The sequence below is a fragment of the Cydia splendana genome, chromosome 20 (assembly GCF_910591565.1).
Source record: "Cydia splendana chromosome 20, ilCydSple1.2, whole genome shotgun sequence".
Taxonomy (NCBI): Eukaryota; Metazoa; Arthropoda; class Insecta; order Lepidoptera; family Tortricidae; genus Cydia; species Cydia splendana.
In genome coordinates, this window is record NC_085979.1 from 5,581,015 (window position 1) to 5,601,976 (window position 20,962).

A 20,962-nucleotide genomic window follows, 5' to 3' on the forward strand; every position below is an offset into this window, starting at 1 on the left:
ACAAAAAGAGAAAGGTCGGAGGAAATCATGAGGAAATACATAGAAAAAGAAAGAGAAACGAGAATTCCGACAAATTGAGAATCCCTTTTTTTGAGTCGGTAAAAAATTCAAAAGAATTAAAGAGAAATGTCCATAAAGGAATTCTAGTAAACTTTTCTCAGCGTTTCTCGAAATAGTCTCAAACCCTGTCAATATTTTTCCAACCGTCAAACGATAAGGATTGTGATATCTCTTTATATATAAATGTGTCGTTCTCAAGTAAAAGGAACCACACTGTAGCTTGCCATAAGGACGCTCTGACAGCATTCGTATAAAGACAAGCAAATTTCGTCCTTATGGTAAGCGACAAAGTGGTACTTTTTGATTGAAAACGTCACAAATCTTCTCCTTTATCCAGAAACCTCCTCATAGAACCATCATCAGTCTGCCAGAAAAGGGTCCCGGTCCTCGTTCTGGTGACCAGCACCCCCTCCCACTATCGTCACCGTGACGTCATTAGAAATACTTGGGGGAAGCACCAGGAGACGTATTTCTTCCTTGGTCTTACCCAGGATGATGATCGATTGGTGAGTATTTTTGTTTTTCAAGTATTCCTCCTATGGAAAAGTTCCTTTATGAAGATCGTGACAATAACGTCGTTTGATATTATGAAAGGGTCTCTATTGTTTCCCATAAAGTTTTAAGTCATAATGTATTGTTTGTCCACATTTTCGTTAGTCAAATTTGGTTTTTCTCAGAAACGCGTAACTTTTCAGGATTACTATAAAACAATCTATAGGATAACCCTACGAAAATCCTGTAAAGTTAACTGTTTCAGAATGATGACTAATGATAATCTGACAATCAATACATTATGACTTTCCATAATTATGTCAAACAAAGGGACCCCATTATGAAACACTTTCACTTACCACAAAATAAAAACGAGTCTGCTCCCGACAGTTCTGACACAGATTTAGTTTATGCCAGTTGTCTTAACCTGCGCAATCTCCCGCCAGAAATATGTGTAGATTTGAAGATCGCGCAATTTGATTCAACGGGACTGCATTGACCTAAAGTGATATCGGGGACCTGGGACAAACGATCGGCCTTATAGGTCTGTATCTTTAAGTATTTAAAAAAAAGTAAACAAAATCTATCCTCAAATGGCTCCTTAAGCCAGTTGAGGGTAGATGAAGACATTACATGATCAAATAATGTAGGTTAAAGTCAGGTCGTTCAGTGACAGGGCCAGGTGGTTGTGTATTTGGTTAGTTAGTCAATAAATGTTATAACTACCCGTTTACGCATCCTTCTTACAGCTACAGTACAGTACCTACATTATTATTTACAATCCCAAGCTTGAATTGTTCGTCTTAAAATCACGACTATCCTAGCGTAAAAATTTCCCACACACATGGATTATAGTGTGTCGATTTGTAGCTGGCCCCGAACTGCTAATCCTTTGTCTATTGTTAAGTAAACCCGCACGTGCTACTTACCTGCAAAAAGGGTCTTAATTATTCTAATTGGCACCTGAGCGCGGGCTACTTAGTCCAACGCTCAAAAAACCAGTGTAGGTGCGCTCTCCGATAACGCGCCTTTGTTACGCTGGATGACACATTTTAGACTGGTTCGACTCGCACTCAGTAACCGTAGATAATTACACAACCCTTTTTTTACAGGTAGAGGCACGTGCGGTTTTACTTAACGATACACAAAGGATTAGCGGCTCAAGGCCAGTTACAAATCGACAGACTATACCCATCATCCTGATCGTTCCAGGCAGACGCCTACATCGAAGCTAAACAGCACAGCGACCTCATAGTCCATGAGTTCCAAGACCACTATCAGAACCTGACGCTGAAGGTGGCGTTGATGCTGCAGTGGGCTCTCCACCGATGTCCGCGGGCAGAGTTCGTGTTCAAGACTGACGATGATGTGATGCTCAACCCGAGGACTTTGGGAACGGTGCTGGAGGATAATAAGGGTGCCGCGTTGTTTGGTAAGGATTATTAATTTGAAGTCTCTGAAATAAAGGATTTGAGTATCGTATTGGACAGTCAGCTATCATATAGAGCCCATATAGACGATATTGTAAAAAGATGTTATAGGCTATCAGGTTTTGTATGGCGAAACTGTAAAATTTTCAAAGGAAGTGCGGCTTTAATTACCGCCTACTCTTCGTTACTAAGGAATACTTTGGAATACTGTTCTAGTGTATGGAACCCTCAGTACAAATGGCATGAAGATAGAATAGACAGAATCCAGAAACATTTTATATTTCTCCTATCTATAGGTACATCAAAAGAAAGGCTGTTCTCTTCCGACATATAAAGATCGACAAAAAATTTTCAAATTATCTTCTTTAGTGCACCGCCGATGGATTTCACATCAACTCTTGCTACATACAATTTTACGGAATCATTGAATCTCCCGAACTTATAGGTAAAATAAGATTATCAGTGCCAAGACCAAACTCTCGTATAGTCAACTTCCGTCCTTTCGCTCTTAAGGTGGTCACTGACGAGCCTTCCAACAGTCCAAATAGCGTGGCTGCAATCCAAAATCGGTCCGTGAATGTCAAAAACGTACATAATGTTTAATACTAGGATGCCGTCCATTTGGATGAATCCATTGTAACGGCATCCATTTGGAAGGCTCGTCAGTGGCCTGCTTTAAAACTTACCGAACTAACCTTGGGTCTCAGGGCACCATACCCAGAATATGTAGGGAATCTAACAAGTTATTCAAAGCCTCCCAAGTCGACATCTTATCTATAAGTCAAAGTAGTTTTAAGAATTTCTTGTATAAATAAAAACCGGGCAAGTGCGAGTCGGACTCGCGCACGAAGGGTTCCGTACCATAATGCAAAAAAAAAAACGAAAAAAAAGCAAAAAAAAAAACGGTCACCCATCCAAGTACTGACCACTCCCGACGTTGCTTAACTTTGGTCAAAAATCACGTTTGTTGTATGGGAGCCCCATTTAAATCTTTATTTTATTCTGTTTTTAGGGTTCCGTACCCAAAGGGTAAAACGGGACCCTATTACTAAGACTTCGCTGTCCGTCCGTCCGTCCGTTCGTCCGTCCGTCCGTCCGTCCGTCCGTCCGTCTGTCACCAGGCTGTATCTCACGAACCGTGATAGCTAGACAGTTGAAATTTTCACAGATGATGTATTTCTGTTGCCGCTATAACAACAAATACTAAAAACAGAATAAAATAAAGATTTAAGTGGGGCTCCCATACAGCAAACGTGATTTTTGACCAAAGTTAAGCAACGTCGGGCGTGGTCAGTACTTGGATGGGTGACCGTTTTCTTTTTGCATTTTTTTCCGTTTTTTTTTTTGCATTATGGTACGGAACCCTTCGTGCGCGAGTCCGACTCGCACTTGCCCGGTTTTTAGTATTTGTTGTTATAGCGGCAACAGAAATACATCATCTGTGAAAATTTCAACTGTCTAGCTATCACGGTTCGTGAGATACAGCCTGGTGACAGACGGACGGACGGACAGCGAAGTCTTAGTAATAGCAAAGACATATGTAACTTCGTATAAGACGAATAAAGTCTAAGGAAAAAACGTGCCTCGGAATTCAAGTAAAAGTCATTCTCGAATAGATGGCGCACACACCTTTAGCCTATCCTCGGCTAGATGGCGTGACGACACCGTTTCATATTTAACAATTTTAACACATAGATATGAGTGAATGGACATGGATCAAAATGATATAAAAATAATAAAATCATTTATCCATATATATACAGTTACATAACTTTATACGTTTTCATTTTGAGTTTTAGTCGTGTGTCGATAGATGGCAGTAAATTTACAGTGACTACACAATTTACAATGATAGGACCCCTCTAGACTATCTATTCTTTTTGGTAATAGGGTCCCGTTTTACCCTTTGGGTACGGAACCCTAAAAACGCTTATACCGGACCATTGGACCGGTAATCCAAGGATGTGGGTTCGAGTCCCACGTTGGCCAGAGTTGATCATCGTTGATTTTTTTCATTGTGTAAAACTGGACCCTATTACTAAGACTCTGCTGTCCGTCCGTCCGTCCGTCCGTCTGTCACCAGGTTGTATCTCACGAACCGTGATAGCTAGACAGTTGAAATTTTCACACATGATGTATTTCTGTTGCTGCTATAACAACAAATACTAAATAGTACGGAACCCTCGGTGGGCGAGTCCGACTCGCACTTGTCCGGTTTTTTTTTATTTCCTTCCAAGAATTATGAGATATTTAAACATGAAGTATGATTACAAAATTGCTATCCCTTTCTATTCCAGGGTACAAGAAAGAGAACAGCGTACCGCATAGAGACGAGTACACCAAGTGGTACCTCCCTCGGTGGCTATACAATGAAGATCTGATACCAGAATATCTATCCGGTACAGGATATATTATTAATGGTAAGTTTCTTTGATTGCTAAGAGCGTACGAGTTTCAACAGGGGTGCGAAACTCCTCCCTTCGGGCAAACTCGGCTCCGTTCGGCTCGGCATTGCTCCGAGTAATTATTAGGGTTGACACAACTTGACGTCCCTTTGCGTGCACGACCACAGATAAGATAATGGCTTGAATTTTGACAACCCTATAGCCATATATTAGAAAGAGACAGCATTTTTCGACCATGAACCGCTGTCAAACTTCGGTTTTATAGGAAGTTTCCTTTCTGTACGGTAGTGCTATTATTTATTCTGTGGTTTCTATCCGGTGCAAACCAGCGGCGGCTGGTGACCATATTATGGGTGTTCACACATTCAATTAACCGTCTCAAAATAGGTACCTATAGATGTCGGTTTCCGTCCACCCGGTCCTTGAACTCTCTTATAGATTTTTGGTATTACCAATATCATGACGACCGATAGACGCCAACTGCAGTTCATTTTACAAATGGATTCGAGGTTATGAATGATTTTTTTAAATTTTGTGCTAAATTGTTAACACACCTTCATACAAGAAATAGAGATAACACGAAAAACAAAATACCATCAAATAATTTCATAAATGTGAAATGAGAGTCAAGTTCAGTATTAAGAATAGGTATGCGTCGTTGTTGACTTCGCCGGAAAAATAAGTGGTATCCAGACGGTACTGATCAAATCAGTCGATTTGACCAGAAATGATTCGATCGGGCAATTGAATCAGATTGGCGAAAAATTGACTGATCTGGATACGCCTATAATTGAGATCTATATGGGTGCCAAGTTCTAGTTCGCTTGGGATTAGGGCTTCCAATACCGGGATCCCGGGATCCCGAAATACCGGGATCCCGTCTGTTTAAACGCATTTTTCAATACCGGTATTTTTTAATGCAATACCGGGATCCCGGTATTTTCAAAAACAAGGAAAATGTGCCGATTATAACGTTTAAAATCCATTAAAATGATCAAATTCGGCTGTATCAAGAAGATTACTTGTCCATTTAATTAAAGAAGATCATTTAATTGAAACAAGATCTGTGCATATGCGTTAGATAAATATTTGGTGATGAGTTCTGATGTTCAGGATATGATATTAATACAATTAATTCTTAAAATTATATCAAAAAGTAGAAATAAATTAATTGTAGTATGGCAAACGAATTTTTGATGGCAAATTTGAATATATATTGGCTGGTTTATAAGGTTGAACTAAAATTGTGACTGGTGAAGTCAACAAGGCGGATAAAATGATTTATTTGTTTATTGAAAACACGTTTACATGGCATTACAGTGTATAAATAATACGTCATGAAAGTTAGTTACATTTAGATTACAGTACTTGATACATTTATAAGGTTGACTAAATTATTACAGTTGAACAACGACTATCATCCATCCTCTCACAATACCTCAGACATTCACTGCACACAGCCGTACATTCGCCACGCAAACATATCGCAGTCAGTAGCTGATGTCAGGAGTGCATTTAACAGTGTGAGAGCACAAAGAAGTGGCGAGTTCTTACGCGACACAGTGCGAGCCGCCGGCACTGCCAATAAGTCGCGTCGGCGGGGTCTGAGAGCTATCCTGGGAACGTCAGGGACAAACAGTCGTACCAGACGGCAGACCACCTCTGGGCAGTCTGACTCGCCGCGCAGGACCCGCAAAGCCGTAGTCAATAAAGAAAAGTTTCGCCTGACCTCTAACGAGTTATAACCGAGGGTCCCTAACAAGTATTTGGTTGGGTACAGAAACGGGTAATACCCGTACAATTTCTTGTACAAGAATCTTAAAAAAGCTTTTTGAACCTTTTCGAGTAACAAGGCATATGTTGACTCGTGTGGGTGCCACACGACCGACGATCCCTCCAACTTACTTCTAACCAAGGCGTTATAAACCAGTTTCAGTGCTAATGGCTCTTTAAAGTCGCGCATGATTGCCAACCTGGAGGGTGAAATGATAATTATTGCAGATGGCGATTATTGTTTAATATCCTAAGCTAAGGACATACATATCTGGTGTTACAGTGAGCCTTTTTTTAATAAACCTCAAATTTTTTAAGCGATTCATAGTCAATACCGGGATCCCGGGATCCCGGTATTGATGAAGACAGTTTCGGTATTAATACCGGTATTGAAAGAAGTCCGGTATTTGGAAGCCCTACTTGGGATGTAATTAAAGTTCAGGATTTGACATGGCTAGCTTTTACGTATAGGTTTATTATATTTGTCTATATAAAATCATTAAAAATACTTAAGAATTAAGAAATGTTTTATCGAAATTATTGGATTTTCAAATGTCAATCAACTTGTCTTAACATAGGTACCACATGAAAACCAATAATTTTCGAAATGCTACCAAAACCCATACTTAATTACTTTAAAAACACTTTTTTTCTTATGTTCCAGGTAAAAACTTAAAAGAGATCTTCACCGCCGCCCTCCACATCCCCCTCATCAACATGGAAGACGTCTACTTCACGTACCTCGTCGCCAAGAGAGCCCTAGGGCTCCCCCTCACCCATGACCGAAGACTGAGCCCATACAAACCTTGGATATTTACTTGCCCGTACAAAAACTACGCTTCCATTCACAGTCTTAGTCCTGAGGAGATGGATATTGTATGGTCGAAGATTCAAAGTTTAGCGGAAAGTAAATTTTGTACTTATTTCACTAGTGAATTATTACTGTATTAGTAATCTTTGGCACGTATTTAACCGGTCAACTAATTAATCGAATTTGGGAAGTTTAAAAAATAGAAATGGGTACTAAAATTACTTAATAGTTTGGCAACAAAACCGGAGCCTTAAAATATATCAAAATGAGTTGTATTTTAATGCCGTTACAGCTTATGATTATTTTTAGGCAGGTACCAAGTATTTATTTGGCAACTTAATTATTATATTGGAGACCATTTATGAAGCACATTTAAAAAAGAAAACGGCTATCTATTAATTCAAAAATGAAGTTCTTTTAAAATATTTTGTTTGGTCATTACACGGTCAACCTAACACGCTCCTCCTCGCTTTGCTCGTCGTCGCACCTATCTGTTGACTCTAGCAGAACACAGTGGTAACTATTGAAATTAGTAAATAAAAATTTAAAGATGTAATGGTATAATGGCCATTAGGCGTTTCATGATTAGAAATTTCGACTATAAGTATACTGACCATTACGTATTGGTAAATTAATTTTCACCACACCAGCCCGGAAAGGCTTACTTTGCACTTCAAAAACTGATAGCAAAGTTGCATTTTATTCACATGTGAGGCAAAGTAATCAAATGCAAATTTTGAGTTGTTTTCTTATGTTTGCTGGTAGAATTGACTTTTAAATGATGATGTTGGATTATAAATATTTAATAACATTCATTTGGATTTGATTTGGTTTGAGTTTGATATTTTACATTTCATATTTGCTTCGAGTTTTTGTGGTGAAAAATTTTGTGTTTCACTCGGGGGCAAAGTTGTTGTTTAACCCTCGTGCTTTGAAACCCTCGCAACGCTCGTGGTTCAATTTTGGAATCTTTCGCTTGCTCGGGTATCAATAGTAGCACGAGCGGTTAAACAACGACTTTGCCCCCTTGTAAAACAAATAACTATTGAGGTGTTTTGTGTAAAAAGTGAATTTAACTGCTTTTCTGTTAAAATACTACCTAGCTGAAACGGCATGCTCAGTTATGACTATAGTTGTTTACTTAGGTGTGAACAATTAGATGACAACTAAATTTTATGATCGCTTTACAATATTAGTTGCCAATTTATTATTTTAGTCGCCAACCTATCACTTTATTAAGTTCCCTATAATTTTTTTCGGTGGCTTGATTTTGCTGCCAGGTTTTTTAATAATATGTTGCTTATATTTGAGGCTACTATATTTTATGGCGCTAAAATATTAATGCATAGCCAAATTATATTATTATAATTATCCCCAATGAAAGTTCCTGTTTAATATTTTAGTTGCCCGGTTAATAATAAGCCGTAATCTTTTTGAGCCCTAGGGCTCTTATCCACGATCGAAGACTGAGACCCATACAAGCCTTGGATATTCACTTGTCCATACAAAAATCTAGCTTCCTTAAGGCCCAATTCGAACAATTAGATTTTTTATTTTTTATTTTTATTGTGATGTATTTTTGATTGAAGAAACGTCAGTTTTGACACTGACAGATCGTATCGCTGTGACATGTTCGGCATTGTATGACCTGATGATGTGTGAGGCATTGGGCATAGCCAATCAAGGCATGCCAGAGGGCCTCCCGTGAACCACGTTCGACGTGTTGCCTCCCTGTCACTCTTACATACGGATTTACAAGTGTGACAGAGAGGCAAGACGTCGAACATGGTTCACTCTGGCATGCCTCGATTGGCTATGCCCAATGCCCAACATGTAAGAGGGCAATTCCTAGAGGTGGCAATGTTGTGTAGGAGGATGAAAGAATAAATATTTATAAATAAACGTTTTGTTTTATTTACGTTGTCACATTAATATTAAATGAGTATGAGATGATCATGCACTTTTCCGCAATATGTCACAATTAACAGATAAAGTAAAAAATTACACACATTTGACACCATGTAGTAGCGGTGTGACCAATAATTACGATTTCGTAATTGGCTACATAAGTGGAATTATTTTTCGCTGTTTCATAATTAATTATCAAAGAAGAACTATTTTCTGTTTTTGTAATCGAGTACTTTTTCTTCGTTCGTAGTTAATTACGAATCTCATTCGTTTATTCATCTTTTATAATTAATTATTAAGCAAGCATTATTATTTATTATTTATTAATTTTTCTTCATAAGTTAGGTTCTTTATAACATGAATATAAAAGTAAAATACAAAAACACATCAAAAACAATAAAAAATACATATAAACACATTATAAAAAACCTAACCTAGGGTGCCGCCAGCAGCGGGGCAGGGCCCAAGCTACCGGTGGTCAGGGCCGCAGAGAGAGGCCGGACTATCCGCTCGGCGGACTCTTGATCCAACCACCTAGCGAGAGTCTCAAGATATTGGTCGAGACTCTTCGCTATTAGACCGTTCACTGAAACTGCTGAAACGACTATCGGGACAATGATCGTCGAATCAACATCCCACATGGCGGGTATCTCGTGAGCCAAGTCTAGGTACTTACTGGACTTGTCCTTCTCGGCTTTCACGAGATTCTCATCATGGGGGATGGTGATGTCAACGAGCACGGCCCGACGTTGCGATCGATCTATTATCACGATGTCAGGCTTATTGGCTACAATAGTCCTGTCAGTGATGATAGATCGATCTCAATATAGCGTGGCACGACCATTCTCGAGAGCAAGCGCAGGTAAGTACTTGTAGTACGGTACTTCGCGGTCCACAAAGCCGTATAGAAGAGCAGCTGGTGAATAATCCTGGCTACGAGATTATGTCTGTGCATCGCCGTTAGCAAGATGAGAACAACCGCAAATGATATGCCTGAGTGACTCTCCGGGACGGCGGCATGCCCGACAAATGTCGACCGTACCGTCCTTCAGGACAGGATAAATTTCCGATAGTTGTTCATCATCATCACTTCGTCCGCAATTGCACAGGCAAAACCCTCGGTCCCCGAATCGTGACCAGTTCACCGACGCGAGCAGGTCCACGTCGGGTCCCGTGAGGGCCTTGTAGAACCGCCCCTGTAGCACCTTACTCTCCCATGCCGCCTTGCGATCCGCAGTACTTAGTACCACAGGTTTGCGCCAGTTATTTATTATTATTATTAATTTATTATTGGACTCCTTGGTATAAACTTTTCTGTTGAGGTTCTAACCTCCTTCATCAAAGTTAAAGAAAAGAAAGATCCATTGGTGTCATTTTAAATTCTTTCCATTTGTCATTTCATTTATTCGATGAATATAAATGTGAATTATAAGTATTAAGTGTTACCTTTAAGGTTATAGTGTCGTGACTAAAGTGAAAATGTTGGAAAAATGATGTTTACGAGGTGTTTTTTTGAAAGGCAGTCGTATTTTATAAATACGAGACGGAGGCGGATATGCAAATTCATAGGTGGGTGGCAAAATATAGAGTCGGTATGCTTAATTTTAGCAGGGGTGCGAAACTTCTGACTTCGGTCAAACTCGGCTCCGCTCGGCTCATCATTGCTCCGAGCAATTATTAGGGTTGGCACCACTTGCCTTCCTTTTGCGTGCACGACCACAGATAAGATAATCACTTGATTTTTGACAACCCTAAATAGCCGAAAGGGATAGTGCCATATATTAGAAAAGGACAGCATGATTCGACCCTGAACCGCTGTCAAACTTCGGTTTTGTAGGAAGTTTCCTTTCTGTACGGTAGTACTATTCTTTATTCTGTGATTTTAGGTTAAGTACGAAATGCATTTGTTTACCTATAATAAATTGATAAGGTAGATGTCCGAGTGCTAGTCACTGTCCCTAATGAATACGACGCTGTCGCTAATTGGGACGTTTACCTTATGTGATCTAAATGATCACAGTTAAGTTACTTAATACAAAAAATATTCGTTCCAGAACATTCGTGAACAGAATAAATAAATCTCTACTAAAAAAGAATTTACTTTGCTCCATAATGGGTAATTGTGCTCCATCAGTTTTTATACAGAGTGGCCAAAAAATAAGTGCATTCCCAGCCAGGGAGGTTTTGGGATTATACTGAGCAACTTTTACTATGGGATCAGCCCTAAAATCGCGAAAAAATTTTGGCTGTTTCGTTAATTTTGGCTAGTCCATTTTCTATGGGAGGGTAAATTATTTTTTCGCGATTTCGGGGTTGGTCCCATAGTAAAAGTTGCTCAGTATAATCCCAAAACCTCCCTGGCAACGGGAATGCACTTATTTTTATGATTATGATAATTTCATGAACATGTTTCAGCAAGGCGCAAAGGCCTTCTCTGCGTGCTCGCCACACTGCCTGTTTTCTGCGTGTCCTGGCAGCTCAGTTATGCGGTGGGCCAAGCGCAGACCCCACAAGACCAGAATCTTCACCATTTGCGGGCTAATAGGAGTTTGATTCATTATTTGGACAACATGTGCGTACCTAGATTAGTGCCCTGAGCGACACCAGAGATTTTACATGAACTAATTTTTATCAAGAAAAAGGTAATTTTTATAGTTGGTCAAACCAATTTATCAGTCAGTAAGAACCAGGAAAACTATACTCATCCTTTTCTTTTGGGTGCTAGTACTAGTGTAAGACAAAGATAGTATGATTCTCTCTGTCTATGATCGAAATGAGACAGTCCTTTGACAAACTACAATTAAAGAAAAAAATGTAAAAATTCGCCGCTTTGTGTGAGACTCCAACTTGCGACGCATCGGAATACCGGTCCGATCGTTCTTAATCAATCCAATTAAGTGGTAAAGTCAGACCAAGAAAAGTTTGCAGCGATTTTGATAGCCCACGCGGTGCAAGTGTTATTTATAGGTCATAATTTCAAAGAAGTTTGACGTTTAAAATAACACTTTTCTTGGTCTAACTCTAGTTGTCACTATGCGCTTCCGTAAGGCGTGTAAACAAAAAGAGAAAGGTCGGAGGAAATAATGAGGATATACATAGAAAAAGAAAGAGAAAAGAGAATTCCGACAAATTGAGAATCCCCACTATTTTAGTCGGTCAAAAATTCAAAAGAACTAAACAGATATTTATAACCATAATGGAATTCTATAGATGGTCAAGCAGGTCTTCTTAGTAGAAAAAGGCGGTAAATTTGAAAAATGTAGGCGCGAAGGGATATAGTCTCATAGAAAATTTGAATTTCGCGCCTTTTTCTACTGACAAGATTTGCTTGACCATCTAAACTTTTCTCAGTGTTTCTCGAAATAGTATAGTATAATATCGTTTATTTTATTACAAACCATGGTATAATACAATAGATGTTACAATCGAAAAGGGTCGCATGGCACCCTGCAGGGTCCTGGTAGGGTATGGCAATTATCTTTAAAACTAAATATAACACTAATATAATATAACATATAATAATAATAATATGACATTAACTTAATATAATATTTAGTACAGAAAAAATAGACTTTTAACTTAACGTTAACTTATATTATTACTAAGGTTTACTCGGGTAATTCCGAATGTCGAAAACTGTCGGATAATTCCGAAAGAGACTTTTATTATGATGGAATTAAGGGTGATTTTCATCTGAATTTCGGAATTATCCGACATTCGGTAATACCCGAATACACCTTACATATTTATTAGGTACTATCTAAGTATATGAACTTTGTTTTCAATCGTAGATCGTGCTGCATAAATTCTTCGATGGTATAGTATGATTTTTTTAATAGAATGGACTTGAGTTTATTTGTAAATAAATCTTTTTTTTTCTGTATATTTTATTAGTCTTCCATCCTGTCAATATTTTTCCAACCGTCAACGGTAACGATAATGATTGTGGAATCTCTTTATATATAAATGTGTCGTTCTCAAGTAAAAGGAACCACACTGTCGCTTGCCATAAGGACGCTCTGACAGCATTCGTATAAGACACAAGCAAATTTCGTCCTTATGGTAAGCGACAAACTGGTACCTTTTGCTTGAAAACGTCACAAATCTTCTCCTTTATCCAGAAACCTCCTCATTGAACCATCATCAGTCTGCCAGAAAAAGGTCCCGGTCCTCGTTCTAGTGACCAGCACGCCCTCCCACTATCGTCACCGTGACGTCATCAGAAATACTTGGGGGAAGCACCAGGAAACGTATTTCTTCCTTGGTCTTACCCAGGATGATGATCGAATAGTGAGTATTTGTGTATTCCAAGAATTTCTCCTATGGAAAAGTTCCGTGATGAAGATCGTGACAATAACGTCGTTTGATATTATGAAACACTTTCACTCACCACAAAATAATAAGTTTTTGGCAAAAAAACATTTTTGGTACAAGCTTTTATCGCTGACTGTACTTTTCTTACGACAGACAACTAATACTCATCGAGACAATTCTAAAAACCCCTAACACAATTAGGTTGCGTTGTTTCATCACAGAGTTCCTATGGCCACCTCCTGTCTCTATCATCAGATCAGTTCGACAGTACCATATTATTGTATTGTCATCAGAACTACATACAGCTGCCAATTTTCATGATGCTACGATCCTTGGAAGATGGTTAAATTAGTTACCTTAGATTCCATTACCTAGTTAGTTACATACAGGTCGACCTAATACAAGCTTGTTAAAAACGAGTCTTTGCTTCCGACAGTTCCGACAGTGAGTATTATGTAATATTTTAAACTTTCGGGTTTTGAACACATATTAACTCACATATTAGTCAGCCGCGACCACGACCAGTGAAACCTGTGACCTGTGTCGAAACGTCGGTAAATCAAGGTAATTGAATAAAATTCGCGTTAGACCCGTCTATCACCCGTCTATAAATGTGAGTTAATAAGTGAGTATTATATTCTTTGGTTCCGACACAGATTAAGTTTATGCCAGTTGTCTTAGCCTGCGCAATCTCCCGCCAGAAATATGTGTAGATTTGAAGATCGATCGACTTAAGAGATGATACCTGGGATCTAGGACAAACGATCGGCCTTAGAGAGTGTCATTGTCAAAAAAATCATAAAATCCCTGTACGGCGAGAGGTATTTTATTCTTCTTCTTCCTCGCGTTATCCCGGCATTTTGCCACGGCTCATGAGAGCCTGGGGTCCGCTTGACAATTAATCCCAAGAATTGACGTAGGCACTAGTTTTTACGAAAGCGACTGCCATCTGACCTTCCAACACAGAGGGTAAACTATTAGGCCTTATTGGGATTAGTCCGGTTTCCTCACGATGTTTTCCTTCACCGAAAAGCGACTGGCAAATATCAAAGAGATATTTTATTATCATGCTATATATACCGTATAAATACCGTGCTCGTCAGTAACTTAAACTTGGCATTGATTTCGCGCCAATAAATAGAGAGTTACCAGCTCCCTACACTCCACTGGTACCCTAGAGACAGCCGCTGCCCGCCCGGCCGCCCAAGACGCCGCTGGAGAGACGACATTCAGGCCGTGGCCGGCGTCACATGGACCCGAGCCGCCACGGATCGAGAATTATGGCATAGTATGGAGGCCTATAAATGGACATCCATTAGAAATTAAATTATTATTATCGCAATATAAATTTATAAATATTTCAATAAGATAATAAATGTACATATAATATATTATAATCGCAAAAAAATATTATAAAATAATATAGTTGCATAAAATTAGAGCATAATTACATTAATTTACTGAAAAATGTAAATAGTATAAATTAAGGCTTTTTTTATAATGAATCATGCATGATGTATAGTTTTCTATTGGAATTAAATGGCTAAATTAAATTAAATTAAAGCTCGTCCCTACAGTTTACGCATCCTTCTTACAGCTACGGTACAGTACCTACATTATTATTTACAATCCCAAGCTTGAATTGTTCGTCTTAAAATCACGACTATCCTAGTGTAAAAGTTCCCAACACACATGGATTGATGGACATGGGTCTGTCGATCCTTTGTATATTGTTAAGTAAACCCGCACGTGCTAACCTGCAAAAAAGGGTCTTAATTATTCTAATTGGCACCTGAGCGCGCGCTAGTCCAACGCTCAAAAAAACAGTTTAGGTGCGCTCTCCGATAACGCGCCTTTGTAGGCTTGTGCCTGCTCGGTCACTACAGAGAGCGCTCCGCTCTCGGTCAATCGGTCAAACGAACTAGTTCGGTCTTTTAGTTCCTTTAGTTCAGTTCGGTCTTTGAGAGCTGGGAATGTATGAATCGATTTTACAGTAGTTTTTTCCTAAATCTTTGGCAACTGAATTACGATTCAAGTTGTACGATACTATATGACGATTAAACATCAAAAAGCTAGACATAATTAAATAATATAAAAAATACAGAAAAAATATTTGATTTTTCTTCATACTTTTCAGGTTTAGGACTGTTTGTCACTCTTTTTTCTCGTTCGCACTCGTGCCAGCGTCATTGTGAACCGTTTCGTTCAGTCTATTTTCTGTTTCACTCATGTCAAGCGCTCACCAATCCCACTGAACTAAAGGACCTAAAGACCGATTAAGAGCGTTCAAAAAGATTTAGTTCCTTTCGGTCCTTGATGGGATTTCATTCTTAACAGTTCTTAGTTCATGACCGACACAAGCCTACGCCTTTGTTACGCATGTATATAATTAAACGACCCTTTTTTATTTTTTTATAGGTGCGATTTTACTTAACAATAGACAAAGGATTAGCGGCTCAGGGCCAGTTACAAATCGACAGACTATACCCATCATCCTGTTCGTTCCAGGCAAACGCCTACATCGAAGCTAAACAGCACAGCGACTTGATAGTCCATGAGCTCCAAGACCACTATCAGAACCTGACACTGAAGGTGGCGCTGATGCTGCAGTGGGCCCTCCACCGCTGTCCGCAGGCCGAGTTCGTGTTCAAGACTGACGATGATGTGATGCTCAACCCTAGGACTTTGGAAACGGTGCTGGAAGATAATAAGGGTGCGGCGTTGTTTGGTAAGGATTCTTAATTATTAAGGCCAAGTGCGAGTCGGACTCGCGCACGAAGAGTTCTGTACCATTACACAAAAAAAATCACGTTTGTTGTATGGGAACCACACTTAAATTTTTTTTTGTATTTGTTGTTAGCGGCAACAGAAATACGTCATCTTTAAAAGGTTCAACTGTTTAGTTATCAGTTATCACGGTTCATGAGATACAGCCTGGTGACAGACAGACGGATAGTGATGTCTTAGTAATAGGATCCCGTTTTAACCCTCTGGGTACGGAACCCTAAAAAACTGCAAATTAATTGCTGCTGCTGTGGTCACTAGAAAATAACCGATAGATTATCAGTCATCATCATACTATGATTTAATTATCAGTTTAATATTTTTTTTATTTCCTCTCAAGGATTATGAGATAACTAAACATGAACTATGATTACTAAATTGCTATCCCTTTCTATTCCAGGGTACAAGCACGAGAACAAAGTACCGTACAGAGACGAGTACACCAAGTGGTACATGCCTCGGTGGCTGTACAATGAAGACTTGATACCAGAATATCTATCCGGGCCAGGATATATTATTAATGGTAAGGTCCTTTAATCGCTGGTGGCCTAGTGCTAAGAGCTTGCGAGTTTCAATCCGGAGGTCCGGTTCAAGGTCAAACCCAGACTCGTACCAATGAGTTTTTCGGAACTTATGTACGAAATATCATTTGATATTTGCCAGTCGCTTTTCGGTGATGGAAAACATCGTGAGGAAACCGGACTAATCCCAATGAGGCCTAGTTTTCCCTCTGTCTTGGAAGGTCAGATGGCAGTCGCTTTCGTAAAAACTAGTGCCTAATCATGGGATTAGTTGTCAAGCGAACCCGAGGCTCCTATGAGCCGTGGCAAAATGCCGGGATAACGCGAGGAAGAAGAAGAAGGTGACTAAGATAATCATTTATCATAAACAACGTTGGGAGGACCCTTGTCCCTTGTGGAACGCCAGAGTTAATGTTCATGTTTTGAAGTAGCTTCTGTCTATTAAGTAAATATTATAGGATAATTTTACACAGAAACTTATAGAAACTATTACACCTAGTATTTTATGTATGTGTTTACTGAACAAGACAATTCCTCTGGCAGTCCGTAAGATGGTAATTTATTTGAAAGATCCCGATGTCAGACCTAATCGAACGCCTTTGCTATATCCAACTTGATATATGGGCTATTATAGTGACTCTCAATTATATTCTACGTGTGAGATGGTTCTCACTATAGGGACCGTGCGCGTTGGAGGGTCTGCCATCTTGTGGCCTGAATCGGAAACATGTGCACATGTACATTGCCAAAGCAAGTGCTACCATTTGTCGTTCTCGTTGGTACGTTTCCTTGTGCATAGTAAGTTCTGCCATCTTGTGGGCTACATCGGAAGCATAAACGACACATTTACGCCTCGCGCCAAAAATCTGACGGCTCCTATGCTGCCCCTATAGTTCATGCACGGGGCCTTCTGAAACATAAGCCTATATTGTTGTGCCTTTTAAAACAGACTACAACAATACGAAGAGGAACGATTCTGACTTCAGCTTTCTTGGTACACACACATATAAATACACATTTATATGTAAGCGGAAATGTTTTATCGAAATTATTGGATTTTCAAATGTCAATCAACTTGTTTTAACACACCACATTTTAACCAATAATTTTCGGAATGCTATACTTAATTACTTTAACATTCTGAGTCTAAGTGTACATTACAATGTACATATTCATGCAATCTAATTTGAACTTTTCATGAACCAAATAAAGTGGCATTTCTTTTGTTTGATTGCTTTTTAAAAGCGTATCCAGACTAGTCAATTTTTCGCCAATCTGTTTATTTAAATTGCCCGATCGGACGTGCGGACGCAAACGCCAGTTTGGCTCGCCGAATTCAACCGCCGATAAATTGAGGTGCGGACACAAGAATACCAATTTGTGACGCCAGTATTTTCGATCCGGGGTACTTATTCAATTTAGAGGGCTTTAATATCACCATACTTAAATCTAAAATTGGTGATTAAATTGAAGATTGACGCCAATTTCATTTCTGATCAAATCGGTCGATTTGATCATCCCGTCTGGATACCGCTTAAAACAAACGAAATTCGTTCCAATTTACTTGTAGAACAAGGTTCAAATTAAAAGGTGAATTCTTTGTATAGTGAGTTTTACGAGGTTAAAAACACTTTTTTTCTTATGTTCCAGGTAAAAACCTAAAAGAGATCTTCACCGCCGCCCTCCACATCCCTCTCATCAACATAGAAGACATCTACTTCACGTACCTCGTCGCCAAGAGAGCCCTAGGCCTCCCCCTCACCCACGACCGAAGACTGAGCCCATACAAGCCTTGGATATTCACTTGTCCATACAAAAACTACGCTTCCATACATAGTCTTAGTCCTGAGGAGATGGATATAGTATGGTCAAAGATTCAAAGTTCAGGGGAAAGTCAATTTTGTAGTTATTTCACTAGTGGGTTATTACTGTATTAGTAGTCTTTTGAGCCCTACGGCTCTTATCCACGATCGAAGACTGAGCACATACAAGCCTTGGATATTCACATGTCCATACAAAAATTTAGCTTCCTTAAGGCCCAATTCGAACAATTATAAGATGTGGTTTTTGATGTTTTTATTTTTATTGTGATGCATTTTTGATTGAAGAAACGTCAGTTTTGACACTGATAGATCGGTGTTGTATCGTTGTGACATGTTCGGCATTGTACTTATGACCTGGCATGCCTTGATTGGCTATGCCCTTAGGGGTATCGTCTTGGGTCGTCCCATTCGTTTTTCGTCAAGTTCTTAAATTAGTCCTATTCTGCTTTCGTCACTCATTCTACATTGAAAGCCACCGACGATTGTGACGAATGTAGAATGAGTGACGAAAGCAGAATAAGACTATTAAGAACTTGACGAAAAACGAATGGGACGAACCAAGACGATACCCCCTTACTATTGCAGGTGACTGTACTTACAAAACTTCTATTGTACCACTAACTTCGATTGTATGAGAGCGGCAAAATCATGTGAATCTTAACTGCAACAGTAATCTTTTGCGGTCTCAATCGAAATGTAACCATAACTTTTTTGAGTCCAGTGACGCGTATATTCGCCCCGTAGGCCGTAGGGCCAACGCCAAAGACGGATTAATCCGTCATAGACCACAGAGCACCATAGACCTTTAAGGCCGCCCAACACTAGCGTCTTTTGAGCGTCGGCGTCTAGTAAAGCCCCGTTCGCACGGCAGCTTTTTCGACGCGCGTTAAAAAAGCGTTTGAATGACACAAATGGATTACCATGGTATGTATTCACACAAAGGTGGTTTTTAAGCGCGGCGCTTTTTTATCGAGCACTGTTCGATTTTCGGCGTTGAGCGTTGGCCGTTAATTGAATTGATCATACGGAACTCCGTGTATCGTTCTCAAAAGCGTTAAAAAAGCGCCGGCGCTGCTGTCAGTTGGCTGTCAAGTGTCAATTTTTGGTATCAATCGTGAAAATTATTATTAGTTTCACCTTAAAAATGTCAACTTATGCTTACTAATTCCTGAAATATACAAGCTATATTCAAATAATACGTCGTAATAGCAAATAAAGTATGGCTTTGCTGAGATGCGTACGTGGCAGTACGACTCACAAGTGATTTTTAAGCGTTCATATGAACACAAATATTAGAAACGGTAAAAAAGCGCCAACGTCGGGTTTTAACGCAACGCTTTTTAAGCTGTCGTGCGAATGGGGCCTAAGCGCTATGGAAAATGGCGTCGCTGCGCAGTTGCGCGAACGTGCGTCGAGCAGAAGTTGAGCAGAAGCCATAGATTTGACTAGACGCCTTCGAGCAACACCGGCTTCCGACACATCGGAAGGGAGGGGCCCAAGCGATATCTCACCGTACAAATCTTTCTGCCATTTTTCGCGGGGGGAAAGGTGCACACAGTCGCACTTCTCACACACTTACATACAAAATCCAATCTGTAATGACGACACAAATACATAGAAAATGACACACGTCAAAGACAAATCTTGCAAACCTCGATCTCTTTTTGTGTACGGACGAGTGACAAGTGTCACAACGAAAATGTGTTAGTGTGCGTGTTGTGACACTTGTCACAACACGCACACTAACACATTTTCGTTGAAGTATGTTATTGTATTCTGAGAGATTTGAAGTAGGATTTGTCGCTCGACCGATCCGCAATTTGTACTGAGCGAGCAAAATCGATAAATCCAACAATTACATGAGACTAAAATATAATAATTGTGTTTGAATGTAATTAAACGTATGATATGTAAAAAAAATATTACATGTGAAATGTAACACTTTCTTTTTGTAAATTTGATGTCCCCGATCTCTTTTTATAACAAAAAACCGAGCAAACAGGCATTTTTGTGCAGCAGTGTTCACGCGCGCGTCTGGACTCGGTCTAGTGAAAAATCCAAGTGCAACTAGTTTTATTACCCGCGCTAGATTAGATTGACGCGCTAATCTTGTACCTCGGCAGAGGGGAAATAGTGCGAATGCCGCCTCCCTTCCGTGTTGCTCGAAGCTAGACGCAGACGCTCCGGAGACGCTAGTGTGGTGTGGCCCAAAAGGTTATCCATCCTGCAGGCCTATTATGGATTGCTTTATCCACGTGACAAAACATCCGTCACTTTTCAATAGAGCGCGATTGAAAGTGACGGATACCGTTTTATCACGCTGTCACGTAGACAAGAATGACCATCATATCCGTACTGCTGTCTAGTCCTATACTTTGTATCTTTAGGTATTTAGACAAAAGTAAACAAAATCTACCCTCAAGCTAGCCTACTCCTTAAGCCAGTTGAGGATAGCTGAAAACATTACACGATGAAATAATGTAGGTTGAAGTCAGGTCGTTCAGTGACAGATCCATGTGGTTTTGTATTTGGTTGGTTAACCAATAAATGTTACAACTACCCGAAAATGTACAACTTGTCTGTATACTTTTTTTTCATACCTAAAGATACACCCTCTTAATCATACCGCACTACAAACCTC

The 20,962-nt window shown here is 39.6% G+C and overlaps 2 protein-coding genes and 1 long non-coding RNA gene across 3 annotated transcripts in view; 2 read left to right on the forward strand and 1 right to left on the reverse strand.

Moving 5' to 3' along the window:
* The window catches only part of LOC134800776 (beta-1,3-galactosyltransferase 5-like), a 29,489-nt gene extending 21,064 nt beyond the window's left edge, over positions 1-8,425 (forward strand). Inside the window, exons 3-7 of the mRNA XM_063773327.1 lie at positions 398-566; positions 1,765-1,984; positions 4,280-4,402; positions 6,825-7,124; positions 8,410-8,425. Coding sequence (XP_063629397.1) covers positions 398-566; positions 1,765-1,984; positions 4,280-4,402; positions 6,825-7,111 — 799 coding nt within the window. The 3' untranslated portion in view covers positions 7,112-7,124; positions 8,410-8,425. The remainder of the gene's footprint in view (positions 1-397; positions 567-1,764; positions 1,985-4,279; positions 4,403-6,824; positions 7,125-8,409) is intronic.
* The window catches only part of LOC134800864 (uncharacterized), a 255,606-nt gene that overhangs the window by 221,197 nt on the left and 13,447 nt on the right, over positions 1-20,962 (reverse strand). The window lies entirely within an intron of this gene.
* Positions 9,651-18,560, forward strand: LOC134800624 (beta-1,3-galactosyltransferase 5-like). The gene is made up of 6 exons (XM_063773109.1): positions 9,651-9,741; positions 11,295-11,451; positions 13,001-13,169; positions 15,702-15,921; positions 16,378-16,500; positions 18,149-18,560. Exons 1-6 carry the CDS (start codon positions 9,651-9,653, stop codon positions 18,433-18,435), a joined length of 1,047 nt encoding a protein of 348 aa, XP_063629179.1. The 3' UTR covers positions 18,436-18,560.

Excerpts from the sequence above, each read along its gene's own strand:
- LOC134800624 (XM_063773109.1), top strand. The coding sequence starts at position 9,651 with ATGTCAGGCTTATTGGCTACAATAGTCCTGTCAGTGATGATAGATCGA. Across the intron at positions 11,452-13,000 it reads ATTCATTATTTGGACAACAT|AAACCTCCTCATTGAACCAT; the intron begins GTGCGTACCTAG and ends TCCTTTATCCAG. Across the intron at positions 15,922-16,377 it reads TAAGGGTGCGGCGTTGTTTG|GGTACAAGCACGAGAACAAA; the intron begins GTAAGGATTCTT and ends TTTCTATTCCAG.